Genomic DNA, 27,507 nt, shown 5'->3' with positions numbered 1-27,507 from the left:
CTTTCAATAGAAAGGAGTATGTCTAGATAAGGCTAAAAAAAGGAACGGGCTTGCAGTCTTCAAAAGTGACACGGGGATATATTCTGCTGCAATGAGAGGACATGTATGGACAAGAGAAGGAGAAGCTGAGGAGGAGAAGCTGCGATGCATTCGAAATGTGTAAGCACGACGGGCAGAAACCAAAAGATTTTCAATCGTAAAGCTGGGTGGGGTATATGGTCTCTGAACTTTGCTCCGTCGAATCTGAAGAATTGAGCAGATCGGTAAGATGTGCCATCCGAGTCAGTAGCAACAATCCATGAAGCTCTTTGTTGGCTGGCTTCTAGGAAGTGTACAAAAAGCCATTCTCATATTATCATTATTATTAAACGTTTCGTTGCCGTGCCTGTCAAGTGGTGTCAGGCTGAACATACGGGGCCATTTTGTATATGTTCGACCCCAAAGCTGACCTTTAGAACAGAGACATGCTAGATTGATACCATGGAGAGAACCGAAAATCCAATGCCAAGCAACCAGCAAATGACAAAGCGGGAAATTCAAGGAAGAGGACGGAGGAAAGGCGTAAGGAGACGAGCCATGTAGCATCAAGCATGAGAAAGATACCGAAGAGTATATAGACAGTGACCAGTCACGGACTGGGTGAGTGGGGTAGAATAGGCAGTGGAAATGGGCAGCATGCAGAGCCTGTCTCGCCGCGAGGCTGATCCCAAGCTCGGTAATACCAGGTTTCGATTATCAGAATTGGTCATCTTGCACTGGAGGTGAAAAGGTATGATTGTTGATATCCATAAACAGTAGAGAGCTTTCTCTCCTTTTGGACTTGGTAGACCGCGTGTTGTCAATATTCGGCGACAACATCTTGTTAGCGAGAGGTATGATTGACTGGCTCGATTGGGACAGCTCGGACCTAGCATTACTACTGGATACCTCGTAGCTCTGCTGATTGAAGCTAGACACACATTCTGATAGCATAGAAGCGTCCTGTGTAAAACCCGTTTGCTCCTGGTTCCCTGTCTGACCATGTTTGTGTATAGCAGTATCTGGCAGCACCTGATGGTAAGGGAAACGGGACTCTTCTGGAATGGTGGCATAGTCATCACGAGACTCCAGTGATTCGTCACCAGAAACTGGTGGCTTATTGAAGATCTCTTCATAGTCAGTGAGAAAAGTGGAGAAGACTGGCGCTGGTATATTGAGGGTGGGCGCGAACACAATGCCGACATTTCTGATCGTCATCTTGTTGATGTCGGAATTGTTCACGATGATCATCAGGAACTGGGCCAATGCACGTAGCAAGGCAAGGTTCGACTTGGGTAGTCGGTGGACAAGGACGTTGAACGCTGCGATCTTCTGTTTCTTCTCTTGAAGTTCTAGATATATATCATGAGCAACGATCTCGAAGCTATAAGTTTCATAAATACTCACCGAGGACTCGCAGGAAATCCAAGTGTAATTCACGGGTCAGAACGGTCGTGGGAAGCTCCCGGAGATATTGTTTGAAAAGAGATGCAACAGCATGCACATCATGGTACTCATCATCGGCCAGGAAATCCAAGTCGCCCTCATTATTGAAACGTTCCTTTAGGGCTTTCACAACGACATTGGAACCACTTAGACGGAAGATCCCCTCTTCCGACTCTGCACCCTTCGCTTTCAGATACTCTATGCAGCGATAAACCACAGCTGGTAATTCAACATCAAGGCCCTGAGGCGCGCAAAATTCCACGGCCTCGGCCAGGGCCAGACCGAAAACGGGCCTAACAGAGTCTCTTTTCTCGAATGAATTAAGCATTTGAGATGTTGAGCCATCATAGGCTGCCTGAAGCTGTGAGGCTAGATCCATCGATGATCTCGTGCGAAATCCCCATATGCTCCGTTTCTTCTCTTTGACACTTGTTGCGGTCTTGTTGCCCCAGGCTCCTGCGTCTTGTATCACAGCTCCGTTGGTAGGACCAGATATAATCTTCGCCGAGGATTGACCATAATCCTGACTGGCATCTTGACTGTCGGTCGATGACCCTGAAAAGACTAAAGGGGATTTAGGGGCTTGCTTGTCCTTGGAGGGTCCAATAACTGGAGGTTCGGCAGGAACAGCATCATCATAACTAAATCCCTGGACAATATCGAGACCTTCCACATCCGAGTTCTCGAGACTCTTATTTTGCTTTTTGTAGCTTGTATTGGCAAACAGCCTAGACTTTGCAGGCGCGTTCACAGCGGACTTCCCCACAGGCGTTTGGGCTTTTAAGGGCGTGCTATAAGTCCCATCTTTGTCCTCGCTTCGTGCGTCAACATACTCCAGGAGCGCGTCAACCCACGTATCCCTTTCTTCATCGCTCTCGGCGCACAAAACGTGACGAACAAGAGCCGTGGAATCTTTCTTCTTCGGCTCAAGTATGAGGAAGGCATGCCGGTACTGATTATCGGTGTCTTCCTCAACGCGAGAAGGAGAATCCGGCTGGTTACTTGAATTTTGAGACTGCTTGCCAATCTGGGCGTTGTAGATCCTAATGGTTCCCAAATGAGGGCCACCTGGCGACTCGAAGTACTTAAGTTCAGGGCCGTGCAGAACAAAGTATCTAGCTTTCCATCCACCAAAATTCTTTCCCCTCTTTGTTAAATAACCCTCTTTGCGGGGTTTGCCGTCCGGGCCTCGCCGAATCTCAATGCCACCTAGATTGTTCCCTTTGAGCAGGCTGGTCTCGTCGTCTCGAGCTTCTATGGCATCGGAAGTAAGGAATTGACATATAATCAATGCTGCCTTCTCATCCATTGGTGTATCGAGAAGTGTCTCAAAATAGGAGTTGAGCGCGGCACGTCTCGCATCGACTTTGGCAGGTGAGTGTCCGCTAAATATTGACCTATCTGGTAACCTGCCTCCCCAGAAGCCCAGCTGCCTTAAGTGTTGATCAAGAAGAGGAAGAGCTGCGATAACCTTTTCAACGCGCCAGAGCTCTTTATTGCCAGACCTAGAAAACACACCTAAAGTAAAGACTGGCTCCTCTTCCAATGGCTTCGGAGCCAGGTAACTGTTTCGGGAGGGCCGCAGGCGTGAGGAAGAGACTTTCACATGAACCAGGGGCAGTGCGTTAGGAGGTAACAAGAGGTCTGGATAGTTTACTGAGACAAGGCCTTGGTAAACTCCATTGCCTCTCCAAGGAGACTGAGATGCATCCGTCCTAACAGCTCCATCGATTGAGGGTAATTGTTGGCCGAGAGAGTCGACAAGAGCTGAACCATAGACAGCGCTATCATCTGTTGTATAAGGGCCTGCAGCGGATAGAGTTGGGTGGCTGGCAACGCGAGGAGACAGCGCTAATCCAGAGAGTGTGCTCTCCGAAGACTTGGGCAACGAAACAAGAGACGGGGGGATCTCTCTAGGTAAACGCGGCAAAGGGGATCCAAGAGGGCGATCTTCAGGCCTTGGGCTTAATGGTAGCCCAGGACTCTTTGGGATGGCGATTGTAGGGTGACCTTTAAGTAACCTTGAACATGCCACTGGATGGCTCGAGTGAAGGGAATCTGCATGATTGACAGGTTGTAATTTTTGTTGATCTGACGGCGGGCTGTGTGCTGTCTTAACCAAGCTTTTATGAGTCGTATCCTTGTCTGCTGCACAAAGCGCCTCACGATTCTGGTCATCTTCGTCTCTCGTCCGTCTCCTGCCGCGGGTTGCCGGGAACTCCTCCACTGCCAAAATGTCCTCATACTCGGAGCCGGAATCGGAGTCTTCTACATTGTAAGAGGGTATATGATCTGCTTGTCCGAGGTTGAGTGGCGCTGGAGGAGGCTTCCGAGATGGTTGAGACATTCTTCGTGACCTGTCGCTGCTAGGTCTACGATCATGCCCAACCGAGCCAGTGCTTGCAAGGTAGTCTTGGTTGATTGTGGACAACCCTTGACGGAGGTCAGAGGACGATTGATAGCCGTGAGTTACAATCCTTCGATCCGTATGCTGTTCAGGGGGTGCGACCGGCTCGAAAGTAGTTTGCCTGTCAATCGCAAGAACATCGTGCAAGCGACTGTTGCTATGATGACCATCGAGACCTGCATCATCTACTAGGGCTGCCCGATCCTCCCATTGAGCCTCTTTAGATTTTTCTTGGCCGGACTTGGCGGCTCCATCAATCGCCTGCCGTGATGACATAAAATCGCTGGTCGGATTCGGTAGCGGCGGTGGCAGACTTTGTAATTCCTTGACCTTCTTTCTGTATCGCTCCTTTTCCTTCGTAGCGCGTTCAAGATCTTTATTTAGTCCCAATATGAGCGTGCGCTGCTTGTCCACCAGCCTCCAGAGCTGAGAATTTTGTGATGCTGCATGATGCTTTTCTTTCAGAAGGTGTATGATAACAGCTTCAGCCGATCCCGCAGTATTTATCAAATTTCCAATATCAGCCTGACTCAAAGAATTCGCGTCAAAAGAAGATTTGTTGGTCTGTGAAGCAGATGACAGGGAGGATATCGCAGAGTCGATCGATGAAGTGCGCGGCATTGTACGTTGACCCGGTCGCCTCTCTGACATCGACTGTAAAGAGGTAACTGGCGACATTGAGGGAGGCGTCATCGGAGTATTTGGCTCGGTTGATCCTTGCATCTTGTGCGACTGGTTTTTGTTCGATTGTCCGTTCATGTCCATATCATACTGTTTTGAGTCATCCCCGACCACTCTCGCCGCTGCTTCGGAAAGGTTGAACGCTCTTGAGCGCTATCGAAGCGAGAAGCCGGAGATGCTGCATGAGCACGGCAGGCAAGATAAGAGGCACTTTCGGACGGGGCGACGTTTCGGAAGGATCAAGCCAACCTTGAGAGATGACGGGTAATGAGCAGCGAACGGTTCCAGAGCACTCGTCTGAATGCTTGATGCCGGTAGGAAATCGCGAAATAAGGATTGGAGCAGCCCCGGAGTGAAAGATCCGTGGACCGATATCTGAGTTTGGTTCTAAATAGTCGCGAAGACAATTAGGGTCTTTTGATGATGATTGAAAATAGGGGAAAGGGGATGGAACGGACTGTAATTAGTGGGTGTTGTGACTGTTGTCACAGCCTTGCCGCCGGCATTGGTTCTTGGGTGGGGAAGGAAAGACCAGGAGAGGAAATAGGGGGAGGGACCTGAATAAGCACGAAGGCAGTCAACTTAGGTTCTCAAGGTTACGTTGCTAGTCGAGATTGCCCTTCATCATATAACGGTTCAGACTCGACTAACCATAAGTACCCACATAGTACTACGTACATAGTCTTCGGGCCAAGTACGGAGCCGTGTCCCAAAAGTTATTGAACTGCGCTAACTGTCTAGATGTAAACTGGGTAGAATAATCTTCTATATAATATAAGTATAGCCTAAAGTAGTAAATTATAAAGCCAGATATAGTAAAAGTTGCTCCAAAAGATATAACCTGTAAGATTGCATGTAGTAACTACTACTAGATTAAGTTTAGCCTGGAATATATTAAGAAGTCATTACTTGTTTAAGTATTGGTATAAAAAGCTATTCCTAAGCAGCACAACTTGTGATATATCACATTAACAAGTCAATATATAGATTTCAGCTAAGCAGATTAGCGCGGTTCAATAACTTTTGGGACACGGCTCCGTACAGTATGTACCTATTTAGACAGGACCTGTGGGTGTTGAGAAAGGAAAATAATCGTGTCCAATGGGCGCTATAAGCATGATTGGACCCGGGCTAGACCTCCCGCTGGGTCAATCCACAGGTACCTAGGCCCGGGTGCCCGTCCACTTGGGCCTTTGGCTGCTCTTATCGTAGAACTAGCAAACTAGTCTTCTTTTGAATACCTTATGTTCGTACACGGAGCTTATCTTTCGCTTTCGAATCTATCCTGTAGGTCATAAAGGAGCACTCGGTTGATGACTTACTGGGCGCTTTGTGTAATTGTACAAAACCATAGAGGATGGTGGTTGCAGAGGAGAGAAAGAGAGGGGGAGAGGGAGAGAGATTTCAATTCTCGAGAGATTGAGTGAGTTTTTAGTTTGAGATCTGTGTTGGTAATGACCCCTTCCAAGAGGTTCGAACAGGAATTGCAACGTTGAAAGAACGCCCCATGTATGAAACCTTTGATCTAGATTGAACGCCTTTGTAGCAGTATCCCACTGCACCAATGATAACGCCAACTAACCCTTGCAAAATACAGTCTCAGGCTATGTTTCCTGCCATGCCCATGAAGATGGCCTGGGCGGCTAGCTGAAGTGACCAGAAGCCTACTTTCTTGAAACGACGCTTCCGAGCTTGTTCATCCACAACATCTCGAGCAAAAGCATCGTAGACCTGATTGACATTAGCATAGTATTTTGATCCGCTATGATGTGAACTTACTGCCGCCGAAAGGTCGTCCATCAAGCCGCTATCAAACGTCGTCCAACTGCCATCGAAATCACCGACCCGCTTGACAAGGCGACAATTTACAGGAATGAACGTTCGCCTTGAATTGATGTATGCAACAATGGGGCGGATTAGTGCATTGTTGATGTACGACAAATCCCGTGTGAACAGGGGGACCACTGCCCTAACATTGTTCAAGTGGAGACGTAGATCAGTAACCAGGAAACGCTTATCATGCTCAGAAGCGATATCGCTAGGTGGGGACTTGGACAATGCCGGGTCGTGGTGATTGTTCGAAGTGACGGTGGCCTCTAGCCGATCATAGAAGTCGGCCATAACCTTAGCAAGGCTTTCGTCGTTTTCGGCCGGAAACATGATATCGGCAACGATATCGACTGTACCCTCGTGTATCCAGGAGAAAGGTCCCTGGACACCACGGTTTAAATGGTCAATGTTGAGCCCGTCCACACGTATCCTGCTATGCTTTTTCCACGGGCTTGATTTGCCGTCCTCGGTGACACTGTCAAGCTGTGCACCAGTAAAGCCGTGTGTTTGACGAGGATGGATTGTAAAGAGTGAATTGTCAAATGATCCAGACATCATGTTGGCCGACATAAAGTCATATAGGAGCCACTGCTTTCTCAGTTGAGGCAAGTCGCAAGAGAAGATACTAACAGGGAAGGGCCTGAAACCGTCCGGCTGATAGACTGTCACCAACACGTCGCTCATTCTGAATGAGTCAATCTCAAAGTCCCCGGGGTGGTGTTCATGCCGGTACGATTTGGGGTCCAGGTCATCATCCGACCAATGAACATAACGGCGGTCAATGACTCCTCTAATGCCTCTTACCTCAACATCGCGAAGCAGCCCCTTGCCGTTTATCCATTTGGTGAACGATAGGGTAACATTGACGGTTTCGATTGACACGTCGAATTGCGTATAATTCGTATCTTCCTCGTCCGACGGAGTTCGCTGATCGGGAAGCTCATGACTGGGTTCTCCTCCGAGAGCTGCAGCTGCGGCTACGGCCGCAGCGGTCTTCGACGATCCTTTAGTGACATTTCCTGTCCCTTGGCCTGGTCGCCTTGAGACGAAAACGTTCTTGAACGTGATCACGCCATCTCTCCATTTAGGAACAATAGCAGATTCAAACACAACCTTCACCCCAGATGACTTGGTTAGATAGTTACCTATCCACCCTGCTAATGTTTCTGTGCATATTTAGTGATGAAAAGATAACGGCAAAGGTACTGGGTGACAGACCTTGAGCGAAAACCGTGTTGATTGCGATAATGAGCAACGAAAAAAAAGTTGTTGTGCCCAATACAACCCAGACTACATGCCCTAGAAGCACCCAAGAGAAAAGAGCTGTGATCTCATCCAAGTTGAAAGGCCGAACGCTTCGTATTGAAAACCACTTAAACCGCACCTTAAGTCTGGACCAAAAGCCATTTGCCGCAGCCAGCAATTCTTCCTTTGAGGGTCGATGCAAATGAGGCATGTGCGGCAAGCGGTTGATTAAATGGCGATTAGCATATAGCTTTTGGTGTGGATCATTCGAAGGTTGCATGTAGTCGCGGCCTTGCGTGACCTCATGTTTGTCGCCTCTGTCGCCTCTGGGCATAGGTTGATTTATGCGAGTAGCACGACTAGGTTCACAGTCATCTTTCCGGGGCTTCGTCTGATGGCTCTCATCATTGTGTGTATGTAGTCTGCGCTTTGACGCATTCTGAAAGGATATCAAAAATGATTTGCGGTCAAGGTGATATGAGAATCTCTTTGGAGATTTAGTACATGTTGTACGAGTCTCCACTGCAGTTGAGCTTGGCGAAACTCCGAGCACAAGACAACCCCCCCAAGCAAAGCGTCTCGTAGCCCTGTTGGAGATCTGGAAGGGGTGATATGGTTTCTTTGCGGACGGGCATTGAGAGAAAAGCCTCGAAGAGAGACTGCCTGGATTCAGAGGTGTGCGACTGGCTTGCGATCCATGCCCGAGAAGCGGGTTTAGGATGGCGTACAGCCTGCGTGTGAAATAGCCAGACATTATCTACTTCCTCACATAATGGAAAATGAATGTTTTGCTAGAGGCGCAAACCAGCAATCAGTAAGTGAATTGATAAATCCGAGGCGGAATGAATATGCACCAGTTCGCAAAGGCAGGAATTTGCCCATTAGGTCTTTGATACTGTCTCCGGAGACACTAGTAACATTGAGGAAATACAAGAGTATTGCGGGTCACGTGCATTGCATATTCTGCTTATGTTATGCCGTGTTCCAGCAGTCTGATAGGCGAGATTTTGTAATATGAATAGATGTGCATTAAGTCATACTGATCGATACTGCCAAGACTCGTATGGCTCTGAGTTCCTGTTTCCCCGAATTTTCTTCAGTCACATCACACATCACTAATTTGGTTTATTCGACTCGCTCTCACTTCACCGGGTTGAACCAAATCACAATGCCTGCACCCACCGCTATCAGGCAACCTGCCGCTGCCTCAGCGACGTCAGTCGCACCTGCGGCAGGTCAGTCATTATCTTGCCGACCAATGTCGCTTTACAATGCTAACAGCTTTTCCAGACCTAGATGAGGAGATCTTGATCGATGCCCAGCCCTCAGCTGATGGGGCCGCACCGGCGTTTAACTTTGCATCTGATCCAGCCCACGACGCTGATGTACATATTGATGAAGAGGGCCGGCCTGTTTTTACCCCGGCGAAAGACGTCCACCGCGTGCACCGAGTCGAAACCCGAAAAGTCCCCGTTCCACCGCATAGAATGACTCCACTGAAAGCTAGCTGGCCACGAGTCTACCCTCCGCTTGTTGAACATCTCAAATTGCAAGTGAGGATGAACATTAAGAATCGAGCAGTCGAACTTCGTACATCTCGATTTACGACTGATACAGAGGCCCTGCAAAAAGGTGAAGATTTCGTCAAGGCCTTCACGCTAGGGTTTGATGTCGATGATGCTATTGCACTGTTGAGATTAGACGATCTATACATCCGCTCTTTTGAGATCCGCGATATCAAAATTCTCAATGGAGAGCACCTCAGCCGTGCAATTGGACGCTGCGCAGGCAAAGATGGCCGAACCAAATTTGCAATAGAGAATGCCACCCGTACAAGGATCGTCATTGCAGACCAAAAAATCCACTTGCTAGGCGGCATCAAGAACGTCGAAGCTGCTCAGCAGGCCATTGTCAACCTGATCATGGGTAGCCCACCAGTAAGTACTCACATCCTTTCAGCACACAGCACCTGCTTACTTGTAAACAGGGAAAAGTGTATGGCAACCTTCGTAAAGTGGCTTCACGTATGAAGGAGCGCTTCTGATCACCTATACATGACTCTCCTTTGTTTTTATTCCATCTTGTTCTGTCCTATGACATGGGTTTGGCGTTGTGGAAAAGGTGATATCTGATTCAATAAATTCAATGAGACGATGACACAGCATTAACTTGAAAATAGCCTTTATTCAGTAATAATTCCAATACTCAGGATGCCGTCCACTTTTGCTATCCTTCGTAAGTCATACTGGAGCCAGAAGACACGCTTCTATTTAGTCTTTCTTCAGAGGATAGTAGATCTCCTCTATACCTCCGCTAGTAATGACCATCATCTGTAGACCATCACCAACTTCAATGTGCCTCTCAACGGCACTTGTGAAAGCATCCCGTACGAGCTCCTCAACTGTATCTCTTGACAGTGGGTCTGCTTTCTTGGGCTCCAGAGCATGGCCTTCGCCACTGCCAGGGATGTACTGATTTTTGAAATTGACCTGGTTGTCCAAGAATGGCATGATCAAGCTCGCTGCAGACCCAGCTGCTCTGCATTGTTCTCTCTCGTACGACCCTACTGGATCGTAGCTGTACAATGCACCTCTACCATCCTCATCCAAGCCTGCTAGAATAGCATGCACATAGTAGGGAAAGAACCGTTTCTGATAAAGTATCGTCGAGAGGCGCTGAGCACAAGCTCCGACGGACATTGACTTCCCATGCTGATACTTGTACATCTTTACCACAGCGTCTAGTCTTTCTTTGAGTGCTTGGCCATCCGCGGCGAAGCCCACAACCGACAGAAGAATGTGAGCACCCTCGCCAGTTTCATCATCACCTCCAATTTTGAAAACTTTCGGAACGTATCGAGAGTTGATGTTGTAGCCTGCAACGGAGCGAGTGTCACCAGCAAGGATAGCGAAGTCGGAGCCAGTGATGCCCAAGGTCGAACCGCCGTTGTCAGTGTACCTAGCTCTGTGTTAATTTTCGGTGATCGTAAGTCTATAGAAGAGGGCCTTACGGGTAGAATGAATGCTCTTTGGTCGGAACACTTGTTGACTGAGTGAAGGAATATCCGATGGCTTCACCGTGAGGTTGACTGAGCAAAATCGCCATTGCTCGTAAGAAACAAAAAGTTGTTGAGAGGACGGAAGATAAAGGGGAGTTGAAGGTAATGCTATGCAAAGTAGAAAGATTATATGTATTCTTGCAGCGCTTTCGATTACCGTCACGGCAAGCGGTCGATTCGGAAAGAAGGTTGGATGATGAAGGAATAGCTGAGCTTGGGCTGCTGACGCGATTGAGCTGCCTTGTGCTTATCTAAGAATTGTATCGTCCGTTCACCCTCCGTCATTATCTAATCTCATGATAACGCCCTACACAGGCAGTCCATCTCTTCCAGCCTGTATGTTTAATTGTGTTTTTACATGATTGCTCTAGTAGCTCAGAGCTACAGGCCCTTAAAAGAGTGTTACATGCGAAGAGATGTTGGGGCTTGCGGCCTATGGGAGCAGCAGTGAAGATGAAGCTGACCCCAATCCAATTTCCACCAAGACTAAGGTAAAAAGCAAAAGCATCTTCCGTATGCGAATATTTACTGATGTACCTGGCTAGCAAGGAAAAAAGGGACATCTTGCTCGGACCCCACAGGCAACTCAAAATCCAGGTGATTATGCGAACTTCTCCGTCATTCTAGGACTCTTTATGGTCTAATAAAATATGCTTGAAGCAGTACCTGAGAAAGAAACAATATTAGAGCATGCTTCCATGCCAGATTCTGACAGACCTATCTTCGGTCCATCGCATGAGAGCCCTTACGATGCACAAAAATTCGCACCGAATCACTATATGACACTGTCGGCATCTCGTACTATAATTCATGATTTAACACTTCCCCCTGTCCCGGATTTAGACATCCCTCCATCACCTCCAAGCTCGCCTGACCCCTCCGCAGATGCAAAGTTTGCCCATTTCTTGTCTTTGAAGAAACAGGGTGTCCACTTTAACGAAAAGCTTTCGGGTTCTGCGTCCTTGAGAAATCCCAGTTTGTTGAAAGCGATGATGAACCATGCAGGAATTGATAATCAGGAACAATATCAGGCTTCACTTCCATTAGCAATATGGAATGCGCCAGGCTTACCAAGTTGGGGGTTCACGGAAGTAATCAGACAGGCACAACGAGACATCCAGGGCACGATGGACGAGAGGAGGTCAGTACGACGACGAGAGGAGATACCCTTTGTGGCTGCCACATCTTCCTTACCATAAGAAGATCCACTTTTTCAAAAGTCCTAAGGATGAAGACTCACAACGTGCATAAAGCTGTAAAGTTGCAGCATTTGGCATAGAAAACAATGGAAATATGGGATTACACGGGTATTCTAGTGGCCATGCCAAAATTTGACCCCGTAGGTATCTGTGCATTTGAGTTTTCAAAGAGACAGGATCGAGATTTCGAACGATGGCCTACCCGAGGGTCGCAAACCAGTGCCATATGATTCACTGCTAGATGGCGATACTAAGTACTGAGAAGGATTCAACCATGAGGTCAATCAATATAACGATCCCTCAGGTAGGCTATGATACTTCATTGGGATATCTTCTGCGGCATTTCATACGGTTTCTGCAGAAATCATGCTGGCACTTACAGTGGCTGGTAGAGCAGGGCATGTAAAACAAATTCGCGCGCGGGCTGCATCACATCCAGATGCTCCAAGATAAAGCCGCGGTCTCCGGCGTGGGCGAGGCTGCGCAGGAGCGACAACCGGTAGATACTGTACAGCAAGCGGCTGAGATCGATCCAGTCCGAGATATTTTGGGCATAGGATGAAGCGCCTTACAAAATGAACAAGACAGCGAGGTCCGCCCGAGCATCATAAAGTAGCTAGGCTAAAACCTGGAGCCCAGTATAAATTAGCAAGACCATGAGCCAGGTGCCGGCGCTCATCAGTAGTACAACCTATAATACCCGTATGCTGTTGACTCTGGATTACGTAGCTAGGAACTGTACGGAGTACTTCATAGGTACAGCCTGCCGTAATCCGGATCAAGAAGGCGGTGTGGTAGTAGATTGGGATTACGCCAAGGTAGCAACGCAACGACGCGGCCAAACCTACACTGGCCTATCTTATCCTCTGTTCAACTGCCTCAATTCTACCTCCAACACCCTTCACCAGCAGCATCAATCTTCATTCGACTACTTTCACCTTCAATCCTTCATTCTTCTATAATTCATTGTACTCATCATGAATCATTTCCCCGAAGCTTGGGGCCGGGTAAGAGCACTTTCAGTTTCCGCTGCCTCTATCAAGCTAACCATATCCAGCCCCGGGACGACGTGTATGGCCCTTACAACCCTTCATACCTGCAGACTACCGGCCCCAAAACCCACACCCAGTCACCAGCAGTCACTGGGTCTTCAGTATTGGGAATCAAATTCAACGGAGGATGTATTCTAGCTAGTGATAACCTGGGTATAGTTTCAAACACCGCTGAAAGTGATAGAGTTGCTTGCCTAACATATTCTTTGAATATAGCTTCATACGGATCTCTCGCTCGATTTACCGACGTCAAACGACTCCGTAAATTTGGTGACACTGCTGTCGTTGGCTTTAGTGGGGATATTTCCGACATGCAGTACCTTGATCGTCTATTGGATTCCATTGACATCAGAGAAAACTATTCGGCCCACGGCAACACACTCAACGCCAAAAACCTCCACACCTACTTGTCCAAGGTCCTTTACAAGCGGCGATCTGAGTTCAATCCCCTCTGGAATCACATTTTAGTTGCCGGCTTCGATGATGACAAGAAGCCGTTCCTCAGCTCTGCAGATCTGTTGGGAACCACATTCTCCGCACCACATCTGGCAACTGGCTTTGGCGCCCACCTGGCTCTCCCAATTCTTCGCCGGCTATTTCCTGAGGAGAGACCTATCGAGGAGATCACTAAGGATGAGGCAGTCGCGGCGCTCCGTGAGTGCCTTAAGGTTCTCTGGTACCGTGACGCACGAAGCCTTGACAAGTACACCATAGCAGTCATCACACCTCAGGGGATTGAGTTCCAGGAGGATCAGAAGGTCGAGGCTCAGAGCTGGGCATTCGCTGAAACCATCAAAGGTTACGGTGCTCAGGTCAATTAGCTCACTTGTTGATTTATGATGCATGAACTCACTTCCAGAGCTTACTGCATATGCTCTCACCTGTGTAACAGGACCTTAGGAGCCTGAGATAGATCAAGTAATGTGAGAAGAAAGTGCCTCGTTGCGATTCTCTATAACATGCCGTTAATACGCCTCGGGCATTGTGGGCGGCCTTTATGACACTACTTTTACCTTGGTCCAGCAGGTGCTGACCTCAGGTGCGAGAGAGACATTCATCAAATCGCCATCCTTTGGCCTTAATGCTCTCATGCCAACACCTGAGGCCCTATGTGTGGCATGTAGTCTTAGAGGAGGCTGGAATGGAATATTGTCACCCGGAATGGCGAAAGATGTAACGGATTTATAGATGAGGACTGGAAATTTGAGTAATGGCGAATCCAATCAACTCGCGTGTTTCTCATAGTTAAGGCCCAGGCAGCGAGCAGTACCGATTCCCTCCAGCGCCTAGAAGCACTCCCACTTCAGCAATCTGGTTCGTAACATAAGCTGCTGGTATGTCACCCTGAGTGACACGTTCTTATGTGGCCTTTGCAACATCGTTAAAGCCGGCGGCATGAGATCATTGCCTTATCACGTGCTCCCTCAAATCTTTAAGGAAGAAATGAAGGGGCTGTTTAGCTAAGGATAGTGGCGCTCGGACTCTACCGGGATCTTGCCTGGTACTCATCATGATACGAGACTAAGTACTCTGGGACTTACAGAGAATGTAGCTATCGGCATAAGATCGTTTATTTGGTAAACATAGAAGTCTAGCAAGTATGGAGATTGCTTCCCTATCCGCATGAATAGGTATCCGTGTATATGAGAATATATATGCAAATCATAGTGCGGGGAAGGTTGCGGAGGGTAACTAAGCGTTCTCGGTTGGGAAAAGGGCGGAGGACAGTCAGAATACGATAAGGTAAGCTAACCCCAGCTTCCTGATCATGGATCCGTGTCTGCATTACCAAGATAGATCCTTCACCCTTAACATTGCTCCGCACTGTGTGACTTTCCCACTCACACAATCCTGCGCAGAAAATCGCTGCACAGACTCAATGGCACGATTGTCAGGTCTTCAGCGGGAGGTTCTATCTCTTTATCGGAAATGTTTGAGAGAAATCCGAAAGAAGCCTGTTGTAAGTCAAAATAGACTTTGAAGCAACAACGGTAATGGAAGAAGTGTCTGATATGGTCGATGCACTCTCGGTACTAGGAAACCCGACAGAATTTCAAAATATACGCCAGGTGCATTGAGACCAAACCGCTCACTATACACTACTGATTATACAATAGAACCGAGTTTCAGAAGCACATGAAAATCAGCAAAAAAGACTTCAATGCGATTGAATATCTGCTACGCAAAGGGCACCGACAGGTCGAGATGTATTCTTCACCGGGCATACGCAACATCCGCTAATCCATGCGGTGATGCTTCAATTCGGTGCAAGCGAAACGCTTATCTTGACCAACTTGTCAGCTCAAAGGCGCTTTACAGGGCAGTTGGCCAGCAAGTGGGTGACTCAATTACGTCATCCAGGCTGATTAACTACCTAAAGTCAAGTTGCCGCCAGCCGCCTCCCGAAGCTTATGGAATCGTCCAGAGGGACCGAGTAGGAACGGATATGAGCTCTATCAACACTCTAGTTAGTGCCAGAATACTCGTGCCAGTTCTCGGTTTGGCACTTAGCTGCTGGATAACACGATGGTAGATGAAGTATATAGCTAGCACAATGGCAAGGAGTCTTTCTGATAACCATTCAATCTTTACAGAATCCGCAACAACAGTGAAGTCTTCTAGCTTCACTCATCCGTCATTCTATTGAAGTCAAATAGTCAATAATTCTGCGAAGAATTGGCCTACCACCCATACTCAAATCCACCATGGCTTACTTTCCTCATTTTACCAATGATATCTCTCCTCTATTCCGGCTTCTAGATGACTACGATTGTCATCGCTCTAGCCGCGCGAAGATAACACCGACAAAGAAACCCATAACGCTAAAATCCGATGTCTTCGAAACACACGATGCTTTTCATCTATCTGCAGAAGTACCTGGCGTTGAATCCAACGATATTCAAGTCGAGTTCTTGGACCCAAATACACTAGTGATAAAAGGTCATGTCAGGAGGCATAACGGGCAGACATTCGAGGAAGGACAAGATCAGACCCCCGTTGCCAAGTCTTATCACCAGCCAACCGTGGAGGATGAGAGTGAAGCGGATGACGCTACGACGTCCCAATCCTTGAAGAACTCATCGAAGCAACAACTACTGACGCCAAAAAAGACCGAGTCTACCTGCAAACATTGGGTATCTGAGCGGTTGACCGGCGAATTCCACCGCGTCTTTACATTTCCAGCGAGGGTGCAACAAGATTTGGTCAAAGCCAATCTCAGAAATGGTATCTTGTCACTTTCAATACCGAAAGAACCTGCTCCGAAGGTGAAGAAAATCCGCATCGAATAGACCATCGAGCTTGGACGTTCCAATTCTGGACCATGGTGTCTTCCAGGGGTCGATATGCGCGGAAATCCTTCGGGCACCTCGCGCGGATGTGTGAGCCTTGACATGATTGCATAGTAGGGAGTCTGGTTCTGTACTTCTTTGGGCATGTTTATGTCGGATCTGCTTGAGGGTTTTTGTTGTTTTCTATATGCTATAGGGTACTTGTACAATGAGCAATAATCAAGCTTCTTGCAACTTATGATTTGATCTTTTTTTCCCTTCTCTCGTACGCGTAGGACATCAGTGCAGAAAAAGCCCAAAGGGCCGTTGAGTCACACAATCAGGCAATTGTCCTCATAGAATGAGGACGAGCGCCATGATGATGTATGAAAAGTGGTAACCTGATTTTCCGCACCAAGGACCACCAAGTAAACTTATACATTTGACAAGGATGCATAGAATGAAAACGTGTAAACGATATGAGAAAAAAGAATGGCTGATCAGAAGAATGTAGAACTGTTCCCTGACTATTTTGACAGTCTTCCGGATCTGACAGTCATTGAAACAGATAAGCTGTACATGTGTGCAAGAAAGACACGTGGTATAGGGTTGCTAGCATAGCCAAAGCAAAGATCAACTCAGTTAAATGATGATGGTATCATAGCAAAGACGGGTAACACAAAAATCAAGACAAAATGTGATGTTTGGTAGCATAACAAAGAAAAGGCGGAGCAGGAATTATAAAATAAAAAGAGGTATAGAGATCGAAGAGAAATGTCCATTCAAGAAACATGGATGACATTGGGTTGATCAGGGAATGCAGTATCAAGGAATGGTGAGTGGAAATCAACAACCTAAAAGGCCGTGGACGTTATAAATGCCTCGTCAGTCGGCGCCCCTGATGTTCAATGGTTCGACTTCGGGTCCGACCCCGCGGAAAGTCCGGGATCATAGCCCTCATGCTCTCTCCATATGGCTTCAACTTCTCTTGAGAAATTGGCAGATGATATGTGCTAGTGGTCGCTTTGGAAAGCCAAGAATCGCTAAGTGTGCTGCTTCTGCTACTGCTGCTGGCGCCACTCAGAGTCCCACAATCGCTCGTTGCGCCAACTTGAGAAGTTGATGTCGAGCTGCCTTCAGACAAGGATGGGCATGGCCCACTATTGTAATGCAAATTGCTGCCTGCGATTCCAGCAGGCAGGCGCAACGCTAAGTAAGGGTCAACGCTCGGACGAGACATGGTCCCCTTCCGATTGAGTGGAAGAGAGTCACGAATGTTGTCATTGCTCATGCCAGGATCAAGAAAAAAGTTCCTGTGCCCAGTCCGCTGAGGTATATTATCAGATGACTGTGGTATATTCGTCTTCAATCGCTGCGCTGAGTCAGTACTATCGAAGTTAGAAGAGACGCCTTCATAGCTCCGCAGCTGGCCACAGTATTGTGGATATGACACTAAACGATCAAGATCACACGAGACTGCAAGTGATGTGCTCCTGGCACGCCTATAATGACGTCGTTGTTGTAAGTCGTGACACATAGAAGACACAAAAGCTGGCTGGTCAGAAACCTCAAGTTCGCGGCGACTGCTAGAAGCTTGGAGACTCAATTGTCGATGTATTCGAAGCTGCTTTTCTGTAGCTGGCAGATCTGTAAATCGTAAAGATTGAACGTTTCTCGCCCTATTACTAGACGTAGGACTAAACGATGGAGTAGCAGGCGCCACAAGCACTTGAGAAGGCGACGACCTCAAAGCTTGATTATTCAGACAGGAATGGAAATGTCCGCTATCAGCCATATGATGCGAATAGCGAGACCCTCTGCGCTTACTCAACCTTGAGTAACCCTGCTTTGACAAAGCATCTTTTCTATCACTTGGGGGCGCAGAGCCGCCTTGAGAGTTCGTTACTGAGATACACGGTCTCAATAAGTCTGGAACAGTGGGCGATTTCTCAATAGAAAATGGACTTGTCGGAACATCCTCGTTCTCTGCATAATCGGCACTATTGGGGGTCTGTAAGGAGCACGTAGCTGAACTACGCCTGGCAAGACTCTGCAGATGGGCCTGAGCGGTCGCCAACTCACCCCCAGCAACCTGTAAACAGGGTTCGAAAACAGTCATATTGTTCGGACTGATGTCGGTTCGATGAGGCAACAAGTCAGGTTGCTCATTATTATTCGAAGAAACCTGAGTCTTAATGCGTCGCAAGTCTGGGCGCCCAAGCTTGATGGACTCCTCTTCAGATGCACATCCTGGGTGCAGGCTCGGTGACGGACCTTCGGGGTATTTAACCCTAGTTCGGTCACTGGGGCATGGAGATGTGGAGCCATTCACGACGCGTAATGATCCTAGTTTCAGTGCTCCTAGATGTGTGTACTCGAGTTCATTCGGTGTAGGAGGACGTAACTGCCCCGATGGAATACCAGGTCTGGTCGTGCTCTCTTCATTGTGAGTTGCGAATTGTTCGTGCGCCTGACATGACACATTTGAGTTGTTGGTTAGATGGCCATTCCCCTGGTCAAGCATTAGAGGCTGTCTTCGAGCCGGGTCTCTGGTCGATCGTCGTGTCGCAACCCCAGGCCGCGTCAATAGAGACCGTCGGCGGATCAGAGAGAAGCCTTGACTGTCGACCATGAAGTGCGTGTTGGAAGACTTCGCTTCTTCGATAGTACTGCGGCTAATAGCACTGTGCGTTCTTTGAGGTGGCGAAGTGGTCGAATAGGATCGTTTGGGGTGCCGGTCAATTGGTGATTGCGGAGAGGCTCGAAAGTCGGCGGACCGAACGCTACCTTGTCCGGAGGGCTGGAGAGATGCTCGTCTATCCACAGCAGAGGGCTCCACAGTAGCGACAGTGGGCGAGCGCAAATCCATGCCCTGTGGCTCTATGGCTATAGCCTGGCATTTTCGGGGTGCATTGACGGAAGGCCACGGCGTTCTGGGATGAGAAGTCACAGAAGGAAGAGAATGTGATCTTCGTCCGCTCGAAGCCGGATTATGCGTGTTGATGGGTATGGATGCCCCTGTCCAGGGATTTTGCCATGCAGCTGCGGGATGCAAGCACACAGACGAACTACCAACAGAAGACTGATGTTGATGAGATACGGAGGTGACCGATTCCACGGTTGCTTGTTTCGGAGGTGGTTTTGACAAGCGTCTCGAGCGGCGGGAGCGCTTGTCCTTACTCTGGTGGTGGACTGACACTGACAAAAAGCTTCCCATTTCCAGACAGGTAGGAAGCTCGTTACTCGACGGCCGACAGGCTCAGGCACCCTTCTAGATCAGTGATAAAAGCACAGGCACGGCATGAGCGGGCGCGCAGAATCGGCAATGGAGTGATATGAGCACAGACGTCGCCAGCCAGGCTTGAAGCGCTAGGCTCCTTGTCACGAAAACACCCGCGTGGGAACCCAGACTTAATCCTCCACTTCAGCTGCGAATCACGAGAAGAGCTATCGAAGGCGTGGCAAGTAGATAATGAAAGGCCGAAACTGGGCCGTGTGTGCTTGTCGTTTCACAATGTGGGCAGCCGACGCTAGATTCAACAATGGAGTCGATAAATGGCCCCAGGCATACATAGACAATACGGACAAGAGAGGTACGAGATGTCGCCGTAATCGCAACCGCGGTGATATGCTTGAGCTATGCCCCGGCCTCCCGTTTTCTTCTGTATTAGTTATAGAATGTAAAGCGCCACCACCAAGTGATCGGTACTGGCGAGTTGAGAATGAGGTTAAATAATTGGTTGTCTGTCGTGAGCGATGTATGATATAGGTAAGGATGGTTGATTGCCCTGTTGCTCTTGGCCTGTCGGAATCCTGGACGGCCAGGGCCACCAAACAGTTCTGGAATTGAAAGGTTAAATAACCAATAATAAAAAAGACCCAGAAAAATTTCAACAAGTGAACAAGTGGTGATGAACTTGTAAATTAGGATTGAAAAATTTATTGACTAGAGCCCCCGGAACCCTAAGTAAATTGATACAGATTCAAATTGACCTGGGGAGAAGAAGGGAGGGGGGGGGGGCAAGAAGTGGGTAAGAGAAACGGAGGAAGGAGATAAATCAGATCCAGCCCAACGGACAGCCAAATAGATTAAGGATTAGAATCCGAGGTAGATAAGCAAGGGAAATGAAATACATAAAAGAGGTGGAGCTCCACTGGTTCTGCCATGGTTGAGGGGGATGCACACAACAAGACATACTGTGGTAATGACGATAGAAGACGGATGCGTATGGAGACGAACGGATCGACAGCTTGCAGACGGTCTGACGGTCGGAACACAAACCAGCTAGACTAGATGACACGACCGCTATTCTTCATTCTTCAATTAGCCACTCAATTGCGTTTATCTACTAAACTCCATAAATTAACAAGAGTCTACCGGTATGATTGTCAACCTCTCTCTATTACGAGGGGCTCTTGGCCCTGGACTACTATAAAAATCAGCATACGAGCGCTGGGAATCAAACACCCAAAGGAAGTGGTAAATGTTGTTCTGTAAAGAGGAAAGTTGCATGAAAGGCCGAAGGGCAACCCCGACGGATGCGGACAAAGAAAGTGGCACGTTGAGGGGCAACGTATCCTGTCAGGAAGAGAAGAAAGCTCCCTTTTGTGTAGTTAAACTAGTAGGGTAAGTACTACCTGGTAGCGTATAATACTGTACAATTAAGTACTGTATACTGTATCTGGTGACTTCTACAGTACGTACTGTGCGGTATCCGTACCTATCACTTTATTAGTGAAGGCAGTGCTCAGTGCAGTAATTAGTCTGGTCTACGTATCTTGAAGGACTGTACAAAGCAGTACATATCATGTCTTGTACGTGCATAGAGATTTGGCAAATGGATCGTCAGGACCAGGGGGCACTTACCTAGTAGTTGGACTTAGGACCTGCTGTGGATCATCTCAGGGGAAAAAGCTTGTCGGTTGACAGAGATGGCGCCCTATGATTGGCACACTCTTTGCTCACTCCTGGCCGCATTCAGTGGTGCCAGGCGGGAACCTTGAAGGACCTGGGCAACTTAATCCGTTTGTCGAATGCTGACTTGTCTCATTCCCAAGTCCCGGTTTGCGCCAAGTTGATGTGCATTGTGAGCGAATTCAGTGGTTGCGAAGAGGGACCATGAATGGTTTCAATTGTCATTCTGTCATATGTACGGAGTACTCTGTACAGACCGGTACAGTACCGAGTACTCCGTACTGAAGTTACCATGTGAAAGTAGTTATACACAACCCTTTGCTAGTCAATCCTTGACTGACTTTTGCCCCTAAAGACCTACTTATATACTCAGTACTCCGTAGTTACAGCACACCATCCATCAACCGTAACTGCAGTGCCTAGTCGTCTCTCCCCTTTCAGTAAGACACTAAATCAGTCAAATAATTGAAGGCGTACTCGAGCTCACCCTGACTTGTATAACAAATTTCAGGTGTAATACTATAGTCTAGAAGATCAAACTAGTGTGTACGGTATGGAGTAGTTACCGGCAGTTTGTGGATGAATGAGGTCTTGACTCTTGCAACTGCTGGCAGTGGGACCTCCAGGCTCTCAGCTCTCTCTCTCCCTTACCGCTTTAGAAGCTTGGGGGGCCCGCTCCTTCAATCCTTCGAATGAAAACGGCGTTTATAAGCCCAACTTCTTGCGCATCCCCGAAATCTTCTGCGATCCTGTCGGTCAGTAGTCGGATTACACCGCGTCTTTACTTGTCGCATGGAGCTTTCAACCTCCACCCAGCATCCGGCCTTGGCGATCTTTCCTTTGCTCACGGACAAAGAGTTCGATTCTGCCTGTGACCAATTCCTCGGTCGGGTTCACGTGGCAAATGAGTCTTTGATGGGGCGGCTGACTTTTCAATATGCTCAACGGGTTAGTTTCTGGTGGCTCTCACTCTTCCCTCCACGTATCTTGCGACACATCTCGCTGCCAGTCTCTCTATGAATTGTCATATACCTAAAAAGGTCTACATTCAAATTATGCATCATGGAAGGATACCTTTCCCATTAGCGCCACAAGTGGAGGGCCATAGATGTGGGCTGTGCACTTCAACTTAGGGCACTGCAACTATTGAATCCATGCTCCTGTACTCTGTGATTGCCATGTAACACAGTGAGCTAATTTACTAGGCAATTGGTCCGATTTTGAGAATAACACGGCGGATCTCTCACGTCAGTATCCCCGCATACAATAGTCAATCCTCGGCGGACGACCCGATCCGAGAACGGTATACAGAGGCTTACGAAGATGACCCTGTCCGTGAAACATCCAACGTCATTGTGATTGATTTGAAACAAAGCGACATCTAACACGCTATGAACAGGAAGCTCTCATCCGTACACCCGAGCCCAGCGTCAGCTTACACGTAGTTTATGACGTCCTTCTTTCGCCCACCTACCAAGTCCCCGTCCTGTATTTCAACTTACGGCCGACTGATCATCCCGGACCGTTGGGGATCGACGCAGTTTACCAATATTTGGTACCGAGCCAATACAGAGAGGAACTCCAAAGCGTGGGTGTCATGGGTGGGATTAGTCTGGGTGTATGTGCAAGTATTCAGAACCCTAACTCAAGCTAGAGCTTATAATTTGTAGTATCATCCAGAATCCGGAACTCCAGCATTCTTCGTCCACCCGTGCAACACTGCGGATGTTATGAGGCAAATCGCAGGACACCGGCGTGTCACCCCCGAGACGTATCTCATCATTTGGCTCGGATTAGTCGGAAATCGGTTGGGTCTTCAGCTGCCAAGGGATTTCTTCGCGACAGATGAGTTGCGAGGGAATTCGAGGTCTTGACTCGCAGATTCAGCTTTCAGAGCACTTCTAGACTGACATGTCCCCGGAACTCGGTCGACCAACAGAGACCAGGAGCGCATATGCCTTGGGGCACTATTTGGGGACTTAGTCTTCGTCGGAGGATGCTTCCATAGGAACATCACTATCTTCATCCATGGGAGCATCCTCTTCGTCACTTTCTTCCTCACGCGGCCTTTTTAACCCGTGAGCTGTCGGCTCCTCTCCGTTGACCTCCCCGGTATGTTTCGGGGGCAGTGTTGCTGACCCAGGAGGTCCGCTAAAGATTGACTTTTGCAGCTCAGTAGACGCCGCCACAGCTTGCCCACTGGAGGTAGTGACCGACAGGTTATAGGTTCCACGAAGTCTCGCGATAACGTCTGAAGTGCCTTTGGCATACATAATTTTCTGCATTGGCCCTTACGTTAGCAAACGAAGAATAACAGTCATAGGCGTAAGTTTTACCATTTGCTTGCCAAAGAACTCGAAACCCTGAAGAGCGCGCATAGCTTGCGTACTAGCTTGGACATCCTTGAACACAATATGAGCCTGGCCACGCATTTTCTCGGTTTTCATCGCGACAACATCTAGAACAGTGCCGTAGGTGGAGAAAAGCATGTAGAGGGACAGTCGCAAATCATGTTTCCGAAGTTTGTCCGGTAGATTTGTACAATATAAACTATGGAGGATCAGCTCTGTGGTCTCGTATATGAGTGGCAGGTAATCTCACGTTTGATTAGGGAGGCCACTCGAAGGCGGTTTACTTTGAGCGCCGCCGCGTGCAGGTATGATTTTCGTACTCATTATCGTCAGGTGGTGATTGAATTGGAGAAGGAGAGGTGGGAAGCGTTAAAATGGAAGGAACGCAGTATGCAATTGAGCTCAAGAAGGACATTAAAAACCAAGGAGAATAAGTCTGCGCAGCCAGAAACACCTGAACAACTGAGCGATCTAGGGTCATGTGATGTATTATCTAATCGGACCAGTCCTCCGCGTCATCGTTAGGCATATTCGTAAAGTACACATGCCCCGTAATTGACCGTTCATCCCCTCTCCCCCACTTTCTCTCACTTCCACGTACACACTCCTCTCCTGAGCTATCACCAGCTACCTAATCGCTTCGACAGTAGAGAGCTCCTCCTGTCATTATCGTTACAATGGCTGCTCCTGAAATTCATCATCTCTTCCATAATCCGATCGCCGACCATTCTTTCTCTCCCGACAAATCAACACTTGCGGTTGCGCGAGATAGCAATGTGGAGCTCTACCAGAAATCAGGTGCCAAGTTCTCACTGACTGATGAGCTCAAAGGCCACGAGAAGACTGTGACCGGCGTGGACATTGCTCCTAATAGTGGCCGTATTGTTACTTGCTCACAGGGTATCTCGTCTCCCCTTTCTTGTGTTCTACTTCGGCACTAGTCTAACACCGTGATATAACACAGATCGAAATGCATACGTATGGGAGCGCACTCCATCGGGCTGGAAGCCAACTCTCGTATTACTCCGCATAAACCGAGCAGCAACTTTCGTTAGATGGTCGCCATCGGAGCAGAAGTTCGCCGTTGGCTCAGGTGCCCGTGTAATCGCTGTATGTTATTTCGAAGAGGAGAACGACTGGTGGATCTCAAAGCACTTGAAGAAACCGATTCGGAGCACTATTACAACTCTCGCATGGCATCCGAACTCGGTGCTCTTGGCTGCAGGCTCCACCGACTCTCATGCCAGAGTCTTCTCTAGCTTCATCAAAGGCGTCGATACACGTCCGGAGCCGAGTGCCTGGGGTGAGCGTCTGCCTTTTAACACCATTTGCGGCGAGTTTTTGAATGACTCCGCTGGCTGGATCCATGGAGTCTCATTTTCTCCCAGTGGAAACGCCCTCGCATTTACTGGCCATGATAGCAGCGTCACTGTCGTTTACCCGAGTGCCCCAGAACAGCCCCCTCGAGCGATGCTGAACGTCACTACTCGTTTACTGCCATTTACAAGTCTCATTTGGAATGGAGAGAACGAAATTATCGCTGCCGGTCACGTAAGACATTGTGACATCTCGCGGGACTTGCATGACTTCAAAGCTGACTCGCCGATTTAGGATTGTGAACCTTACCGTCTTCGCGGCGGCGAGAGTGGATGGCAGCTTACAGGGACCATAGAGAACAAGACAGGGCCAGGTGCCGGTACCGCGCGGGAAGAATCCGCCCTGCACATGTTCCGTCAGATGGATCTCAAGGGGCAGACTCAAGCTGATATTCAACTCAAGTCAACCCACCAGAATACCATCAGTACCGTGAGGGTGTATGAGGAGACCGATGGTGTTCTGCGCAAATTCAGCAGTGAGATTCTACCACTTGATTTGACCCTCGTCTGTAGGAGCTTAACTAACTTGATGGATTGCAGCGAGTGGGGTTGATGGCCGTGTCGTTGTCTGGACCATATAGACGGTTCCACTTTGTCAACACATTTGATGATGCATTGTTCGTGAAGGGCCAGGTGCCTTGGCTTAGTACTCTGTTGCCCCGCCTTCGGGACCTATTTAAATCGTGTGAGAAGGGGCGCTTGTCGCTTTAGAAACACCTTGAAGTACATAGAATCTGGTTGGTTGTGTCGGACGTAGATTGTGCAAATTAATAAAAGCTTGTACTGTACTGGGTATTGGGCCATGGAACGTAGTACAGCATAGCATGTAAGTTACTGTAAACCCTTGAAACTATGGATCCAGCCTGGTCGTAATTTTCCCCGGATTCTTCGACGTCACGCCTCGCCGCTCGTCACGAGCCATTGTTTCAAACAAGTACGACCACGACGGCCTCCCAGACCGCTGCATCATGAATGATAGATGACAATGATTCTGAGATCTAGGACCGAAAGTCTATCATGGCCGTAAGTTCAAGTCGTCGGGACATCTTCTACATTCTTCTCGCTTTAGCCTCTGTATCACTTGTCTTGCTTGTCCGCCACACAGTCTCTTCCGCCGAACTTGATTGGATCTCGCTCAATGAAGCTCAGCGGTCGATTCCCAACAGCCTTTTCCTTGAACTGGACCAGCTCGCACGCGTGGTTGATGTCTCTTACTGTGTCGGCAACACCGGGCTCCGAAAACCATTCGAGTGTCTCAGTCACTGCGCCGACCTGGAAGGATTCGAGTTGATATCAGTAGGTGCCTCGTCTCTGATGCGGCGAAGAAGTTGGCCTATTTCTAAATCCGCGCACCCTGATAGGTATGGAATACAGGACCTTTACTGTCGGACTCCTGCGGTTATATCGCCCTTTCTCATCCGCCGTCACCAAAGAGGATCATCGTCGCTTTTCGTGGCACCTATTCGATCGCAAACACCATAATCGATCTCTCCGCTTATCCGCAAAGCTACGTCCCTTACGACCCGGGAAACGACACTGGTAATGAATCGGGGACGCTCCATTGTGAAGAGTGCACCGTCCATGCGGGGTTCATGTCATCCTGGCAGAACGCACGCTCGGTCGTCCTGGGCTATGTCTCTGCCGCAAGGCTACAATATCCTGACTACGACCTGTCTCTAGTTGGCCACTCCCTAGGCGGAGCTGTCGCTGCCCTAGCTGGGGTGGAGATGCAGCTACGGGGCTGGAAACCAACGGTGACAACGTTCGGAGAACCGAAGGTTGGAAACCAGGGTTTCGCCGAGTATCTTGCCAGGTTGTTTGAACTACCAAGGGGAGCGGCATCTGTTCCCGTCGAACGTTACAGATTCCACCGTGTTACCCATATCAACGACCCTGTTCCGCTCTTGCCACTTGCGGAATGGGGCTACGAAATGCATGCGGGAGAGCTCTTTATCGCGAAAGAAGACCTTCCACCATCAGTGTCTGATGTCAGGGTCTGCGAGGGTGACAAGGACGAACGATGCATATCCGGTGCGGACCACACTTTGAGGCTCGCACTTCGCGAAACGCCCACCCTTCTCGTACGACCACAGAGTGTCGATGCGCCTCCTGATTCGAAGGAACAACAGGCGCTGATGCATGTGTCTTCGCTTGAAGGTTATATCCTAAAATCGCAGGATAAGGGACAGTTTCGCCATGAAACATGGCGAAGATTCCTGTGGCATTTGAACCCACCGCGTTTGCATTTATGGGAGTTAATGTTCTCTCATCGAGACTACTTCTGGCGACTGGGGCTTTGTATCCCGGGGGGTGACCCAACTGGCAAGGGGTGATAACCGATCGATATCGCTTGGGAGAAAAGCCATTGCGTATGTGACTCTTCAAAGGCGCATGCTCTATTTGTCAGGGAACAAACCTAGGATGGTCGTGAGAATTGACTACATTGAGCGATCTTACTGTACTCTCAAATCGTGTCTCGTGCAGCAGGTTAGTCTTAGTTGAACCTTGAGACTATAGTACATCATCATACTTCAGAGTGGAAGAAAGAATAATAAACTCTGCACGTTCATTGAGTATTGATTGGCCAATGCAAGGATGGCCAAGCGGAAGGCCGCGCCCGTACGCTTCTGCAACCTTCCTGCCTGTTATAAGTAAAATGA

The 27,507-nt window shown here is 48.5% G+C and overlaps 12 protein-coding genes across 12 annotated transcripts; 7 read left to right on the top strand and 5 right to left on the bottom strand.

The window, feature by feature from the left end:
• Positions 1-735: 735 nt before the first annotated feature.
• On the bottom strand, positions 736-4,549 carry BO72DRAFT_366955 (GTPase-activating protein BEM3; the record flags this gene model as incomplete). The annotated part of the gene is made up of 2 exons (XM_040940816.1): positions 736-1,370; positions 1,426-4,549. 2 exons carry the CDS (start codon positions 4,547-4,549, stop codon positions 736-738), a joined length of 3,759 nt encoding a protein of 1,252 aa, XP_040806484.1.
• Positions 4,550-6,151: 1,602 nt separating this feature from the next.
• BO72DRAFT_367079 (mitochondrial distribution and morphology protein) lies at positions 6,152-7,907 on the bottom strand (the record flags this gene model as incomplete). Its single annotated transcript, XM_040940823.1, has 3 exons — positions 6,152-6,283; positions 6,332-7,548; positions 7,601-7,907. The coding sequence occupies 3 exons, from the start codon at positions 7,905-7,907 to the stop codon at positions 6,152-6,154; spliced, it is 1,656 nt and encodes a 551-aa protein (XP_040806483.1).
• Positions 7,908-8,795: 888 nt separating this feature from the next.
• On the top strand, positions 8,796-9,671 carry BO72DRAFT_464805 (pre-rRNA-processing protein PNO1; the record flags this gene model as incomplete). Its single annotated transcript, XM_040946659.1, has 3 exons — positions 8,796-8,862; positions 8,909-9,564; positions 9,615-9,671. 3 exons carry the CDS (start codon positions 8,796-8,798, stop codon positions 9,669-9,671), a joined length of 780 nt encoding a protein of 259 aa, XP_040806482.1.
• prs3 (proteasome core particle subunit beta 6) lies at positions 9,636-10,896 on the bottom strand. Its single transcript, XM_040941973.1, has 2 exons — positions 10,638-10,896; positions 9,636-10,585 (listed from the first exon to the last, which is right to left on the bottom strand). Exons 1-2 carry the CDS (start codon positions 10,730-10,732, stop codon positions 9,898-9,900), a joined length of 783 nt encoding a protein of 260 aa, XP_040806481.1. The 5' UTR covers positions 10,733-10,896; the 3' UTR covers positions 9,636-9,897.
• A 192-nt stretch (positions 10,897-11,088) lies between these two features.
• BO72DRAFT_443931 (HCNGP domain-containing protein) lies at positions 11,089-12,002 on the top strand. The gene is made up of 3 exons (XM_040943698.1): positions 11,089-11,176; positions 11,231-11,279; positions 11,345-12,002. Exons 1-3 carry the CDS (start codon positions 11,139-11,141, stop codon positions 11,882-11,884), a joined length of 627 nt encoding a protein of 208 aa, XP_040806480.1. The 5' UTR covers positions 11,089-11,138; the 3' UTR covers positions 11,885-12,002.
• A 735-nt stretch (positions 12,003-12,737) lies between these two features.
• On the top strand, positions 12,738-14,165 carry pre4 (proteasome core particle subunit beta 7). Its single transcript, XM_040947732.1, has 3 exons — positions 12,738-12,891; positions 12,942-13,089; positions 13,153-14,165. The coding sequence occupies exons 1-3, from the start codon at positions 12,862-12,864 to the stop codon at positions 13,755-13,757; spliced, it is 783 nt and encodes a 260-aa protein (XP_040806479.1). The 5' UTR covers positions 12,738-12,861; the 3' UTR covers positions 13,758-14,165.
• A 443-nt stretch (positions 14,166-14,608) lies between these two features.
• On the top strand, positions 14,609-15,377 carry BO72DRAFT_93558 (succinate dehydrogenase assembly factor 1). The gene is made up of 3 exons (XM_040950815.1): positions 14,609-14,896; positions 14,974-15,005; positions 15,054-15,377. Exons 1-3 carry the CDS (start codon positions 14,705-14,707, stop codon positions 15,175-15,177), a joined length of 348 nt encoding a protein of 115 aa, XP_040806478.1. The 5' UTR covers positions 14,609-14,704; the 3' UTR covers positions 15,178-15,377.
• A 264-nt stretch (positions 15,378-15,641) lies between these two features.
• BO72DRAFT_454710 (Hsp20/alpha crystallin family protein) lies at positions 15,642-16,226 on the top strand (the record flags this gene model as incomplete). Its single annotated transcript, XM_040946197.1, has 1 exon — positions 15,642-16,226. One exon carries the CDS (start codon positions 15,642-15,644, stop codon positions 16,224-16,226), a length of 585 nt encoding a protein of 194 aa, XP_040806477.1.
• Positions 16,227-16,651: 425 nt separating this feature from the next.
• Positions 16,652-19,550, bottom strand: BO72DRAFT_93554 (uncharacterized protein). The gene has a single exon (XM_040950814.1). The coding sequence runs from the start codon at positions 19,420-19,422 to the stop codon at positions 17,077-17,079; it is 2,346 nt and encodes a 781-aa protein (XP_040806476.1). The 5' UTR covers positions 19,423-19,550; the 3' UTR covers positions 16,652-17,076.
• Positions 19,551-21,833: 2,283 nt separating this feature from the next.
• BO72DRAFT_419708 (ATG3/ATG10 family protein) lies at positions 21,834-22,994 on the top strand (the record flags this gene model as incomplete). Its single annotated transcript, XM_040942672.1, has 4 exons — positions 21,834-22,068; positions 22,326-22,451; positions 22,520-22,738; positions 22,791-22,994. The coding sequence occupies exons 1-4, from the start codon at positions 21,913-21,915 to the stop codon at positions 22,992-22,994; spliced, it is 705 nt and encodes a 234-aa protein (XP_040806475.1). The 5' UTR covers positions 21,834-21,912.
• BO72DRAFT_394781 (U2 snRNP complex subunit MSL1) lies at positions 22,615-23,884 on the bottom strand. The gene is made up of 3 exons (XM_040941972.1): positions 23,722-23,884; positions 23,457-23,670; positions 22,615-23,399 (listed from the first exon to the last, which is right to left on the bottom strand). Exons 1-3 carry the CDS (start codon positions 23,793-23,795, stop codon positions 23,100-23,102), a joined length of 588 nt encoding a protein of 195 aa, XP_040806474.1. The 5' UTR covers positions 23,796-23,884; the 3' UTR covers positions 22,615-23,099.
• Positions 23,885-24,034: 150 nt separating this feature from the next.
• BO72DRAFT_482611 (putative actin-related protein 2/3 complex subunit 1A) lies at positions 24,035-27,387 on the top strand. The gene is made up of 6 exons (XM_040947731.1): positions 24,035-24,371; positions 24,436-25,022; positions 25,083-25,323; positions 25,850-25,870; positions 25,953-26,143; positions 26,209-27,387. The coding sequence occupies exons 1-6, from the start codon at positions 24,149-24,151 to the stop codon at positions 27,178-27,180; spliced, it is 2,235 nt and encodes a 744-aa protein (XP_040806473.1). The 5' UTR covers positions 24,035-24,148; the 3' UTR covers positions 27,181-27,387.
• Positions 27,388-27,507: the final 120 nt, after the last annotated feature.

The sequence above is a fragment of the Aspergillus fijiensis genome (genome assembly GCF_003184825.1).
Source record: "Aspergillus fijiensis CBS 313.89 unplaced genomic scaffold BO72scaffold_2, whole genome shotgun sequence".
NCBI classification, from domain to species: Eukaryota; Fungi; Ascomycota; class Eurotiomycetes; order Eurotiales; family Aspergillaceae; genus Aspergillus; species Aspergillus fijiensis.
The sequence above is the reverse complement of the archived record's forward strand: the minus strand, read 5'-3'. Positions and strand labels throughout refer to the sequence as shown.

What these genes read in the sequence shown, in the direction of transcription:
- BO72DRAFT_93558 (XM_040950815.1), top strand. Translation starts at nt 14,705, where the DNA reads ATGGATCCGTGTCTGCATTACCAAGATAGATCCTTCACCCTTAACATT. An exon ending in AAATCCGAAAGAAGCCTGTT is followed by an intron (nt 14,897 to 14,973) that starts GTAAGTCAAAAT and finishes TCTCGGTACTAG; the next exon opens with GAAACCCGACAGAATTTCAA. An exon ending in AATTTCAAAATATACGCCAG is followed by an intron (nt 15,006 to 15,053) that starts GTGCATTGAGAC and finishes ATTATACAATAG; the next exon opens with AACCGAGTTTCAGAAGCACA.
- BO72DRAFT_93554 (XM_040950814.1), bottom strand. Translation starts at nt 19,422, where the DNA reads ATGGGAAGCTTTTTGTCAGTGTCAGTCCACCACCAGAGTAAGGACAAG.
- BO72DRAFT_394781 (XM_040941972.1), bottom strand. Translation starts at nt 23,795, where the DNA reads ATGAGTACGAAAATCATACCTGCACGCGGCGGCGCTCAAAGTAAACCG. An exon ending in AGTGGCCTCCCTAATCAAAC is followed by an intron (nt 23,671 to 23,721) that starts GTGAGATTACCT and finishes GATCCTCCATAG; the next exon opens with TTTATATTGTACAAATCTAC. An exon ending in AGTTCTTTGGCAAGCAAATG is followed by an intron (nt 23,400 to 23,456) that starts GTAAAACTTACG and finishes GGGCCAATGCAG; the next exon opens with AAAATTATGTATGCCAAAGG.
- prs3 (XM_040941973.1), bottom strand. Translation starts at nt 10,732, where the DNA reads ATGGCGATTTTGCTCAGTCAACCTCACGGTGAAGCCATCGGATATTCC. An exon ending in AAAGAGCATTCATTCTACCC is followed by an intron (nt 10,586 to 10,637) that starts GTAAGGCCCTCT and finishes ACACAGAGCTAG; the next exon opens with GTACACTGACAACGGCGGTT.
- BO72DRAFT_443931 (XM_040943698.1), top strand. Translation starts at nt 11,139, where the DNA reads ATGAAGCTGACCCCAATCCAATTTCCACCAAGACTAAG. An exon ending in CAATTTCCACCAAGACTAAG is followed by an intron (nt 11,177 to 11,230) that starts GTAAAAAGCAAA and finishes GTACCTGGCTAG; the next exon opens with CAAGGAAAAAAGGGACATCT. An exon ending in CCCACAGGCAACTCAAAATC is followed by an intron (nt 11,280 to 11,344) that starts CAGGTGATTATG and finishes AATATGCTTGAA; the next exon opens with GCAGTACCTGAGAAAGAAAC.
- BO72DRAFT_482611 (XM_040947731.1), top strand. Translation starts at nt 24,149, where the DNA reads ATGGCTGCTCCTGAAATTCATCATCTCTTCCATAATCCGATCGCCGAC. An exon ending in AAATTATCGCTGCCGGTCAC is followed by an intron (nt 25,023 to 25,082) that starts GTAAGACATTGT and finishes TCGCCGATTTAG; the next exon opens with GATTGTGAACCTTACCGTCT. An exon ending in ACCGAAAGTCTATCATGGCC is followed by an intron (nt 25,871 to 25,952) that starts GTAAGTTCAAGT and finishes TCCGCCACACAG; the next exon opens with TCTCTTCCGCCGAACTTGAT.
- pre4 (XM_040947732.1), top strand. Translation starts at nt 12,862, where the DNA reads ATGAATCATTTCCCCGAAGCTTGGGGCCGG. An exon ending in TCCCCGAAGCTTGGGGCCGG is followed by an intron (nt 12,892 to 12,941) that starts GTAAGAGCACTT and finishes AACCATATCCAG; the next exon opens with CCCCGGGACGACGTGTATGG. An exon ending in TCTAGCTAGTGATAACCTGG is followed by an intron (nt 13,090 to 13,152) that starts GTATAGTTTCAA and finishes CTTTGAATATAG; the next exon opens with CTTCATACGGATCTCTCGCT.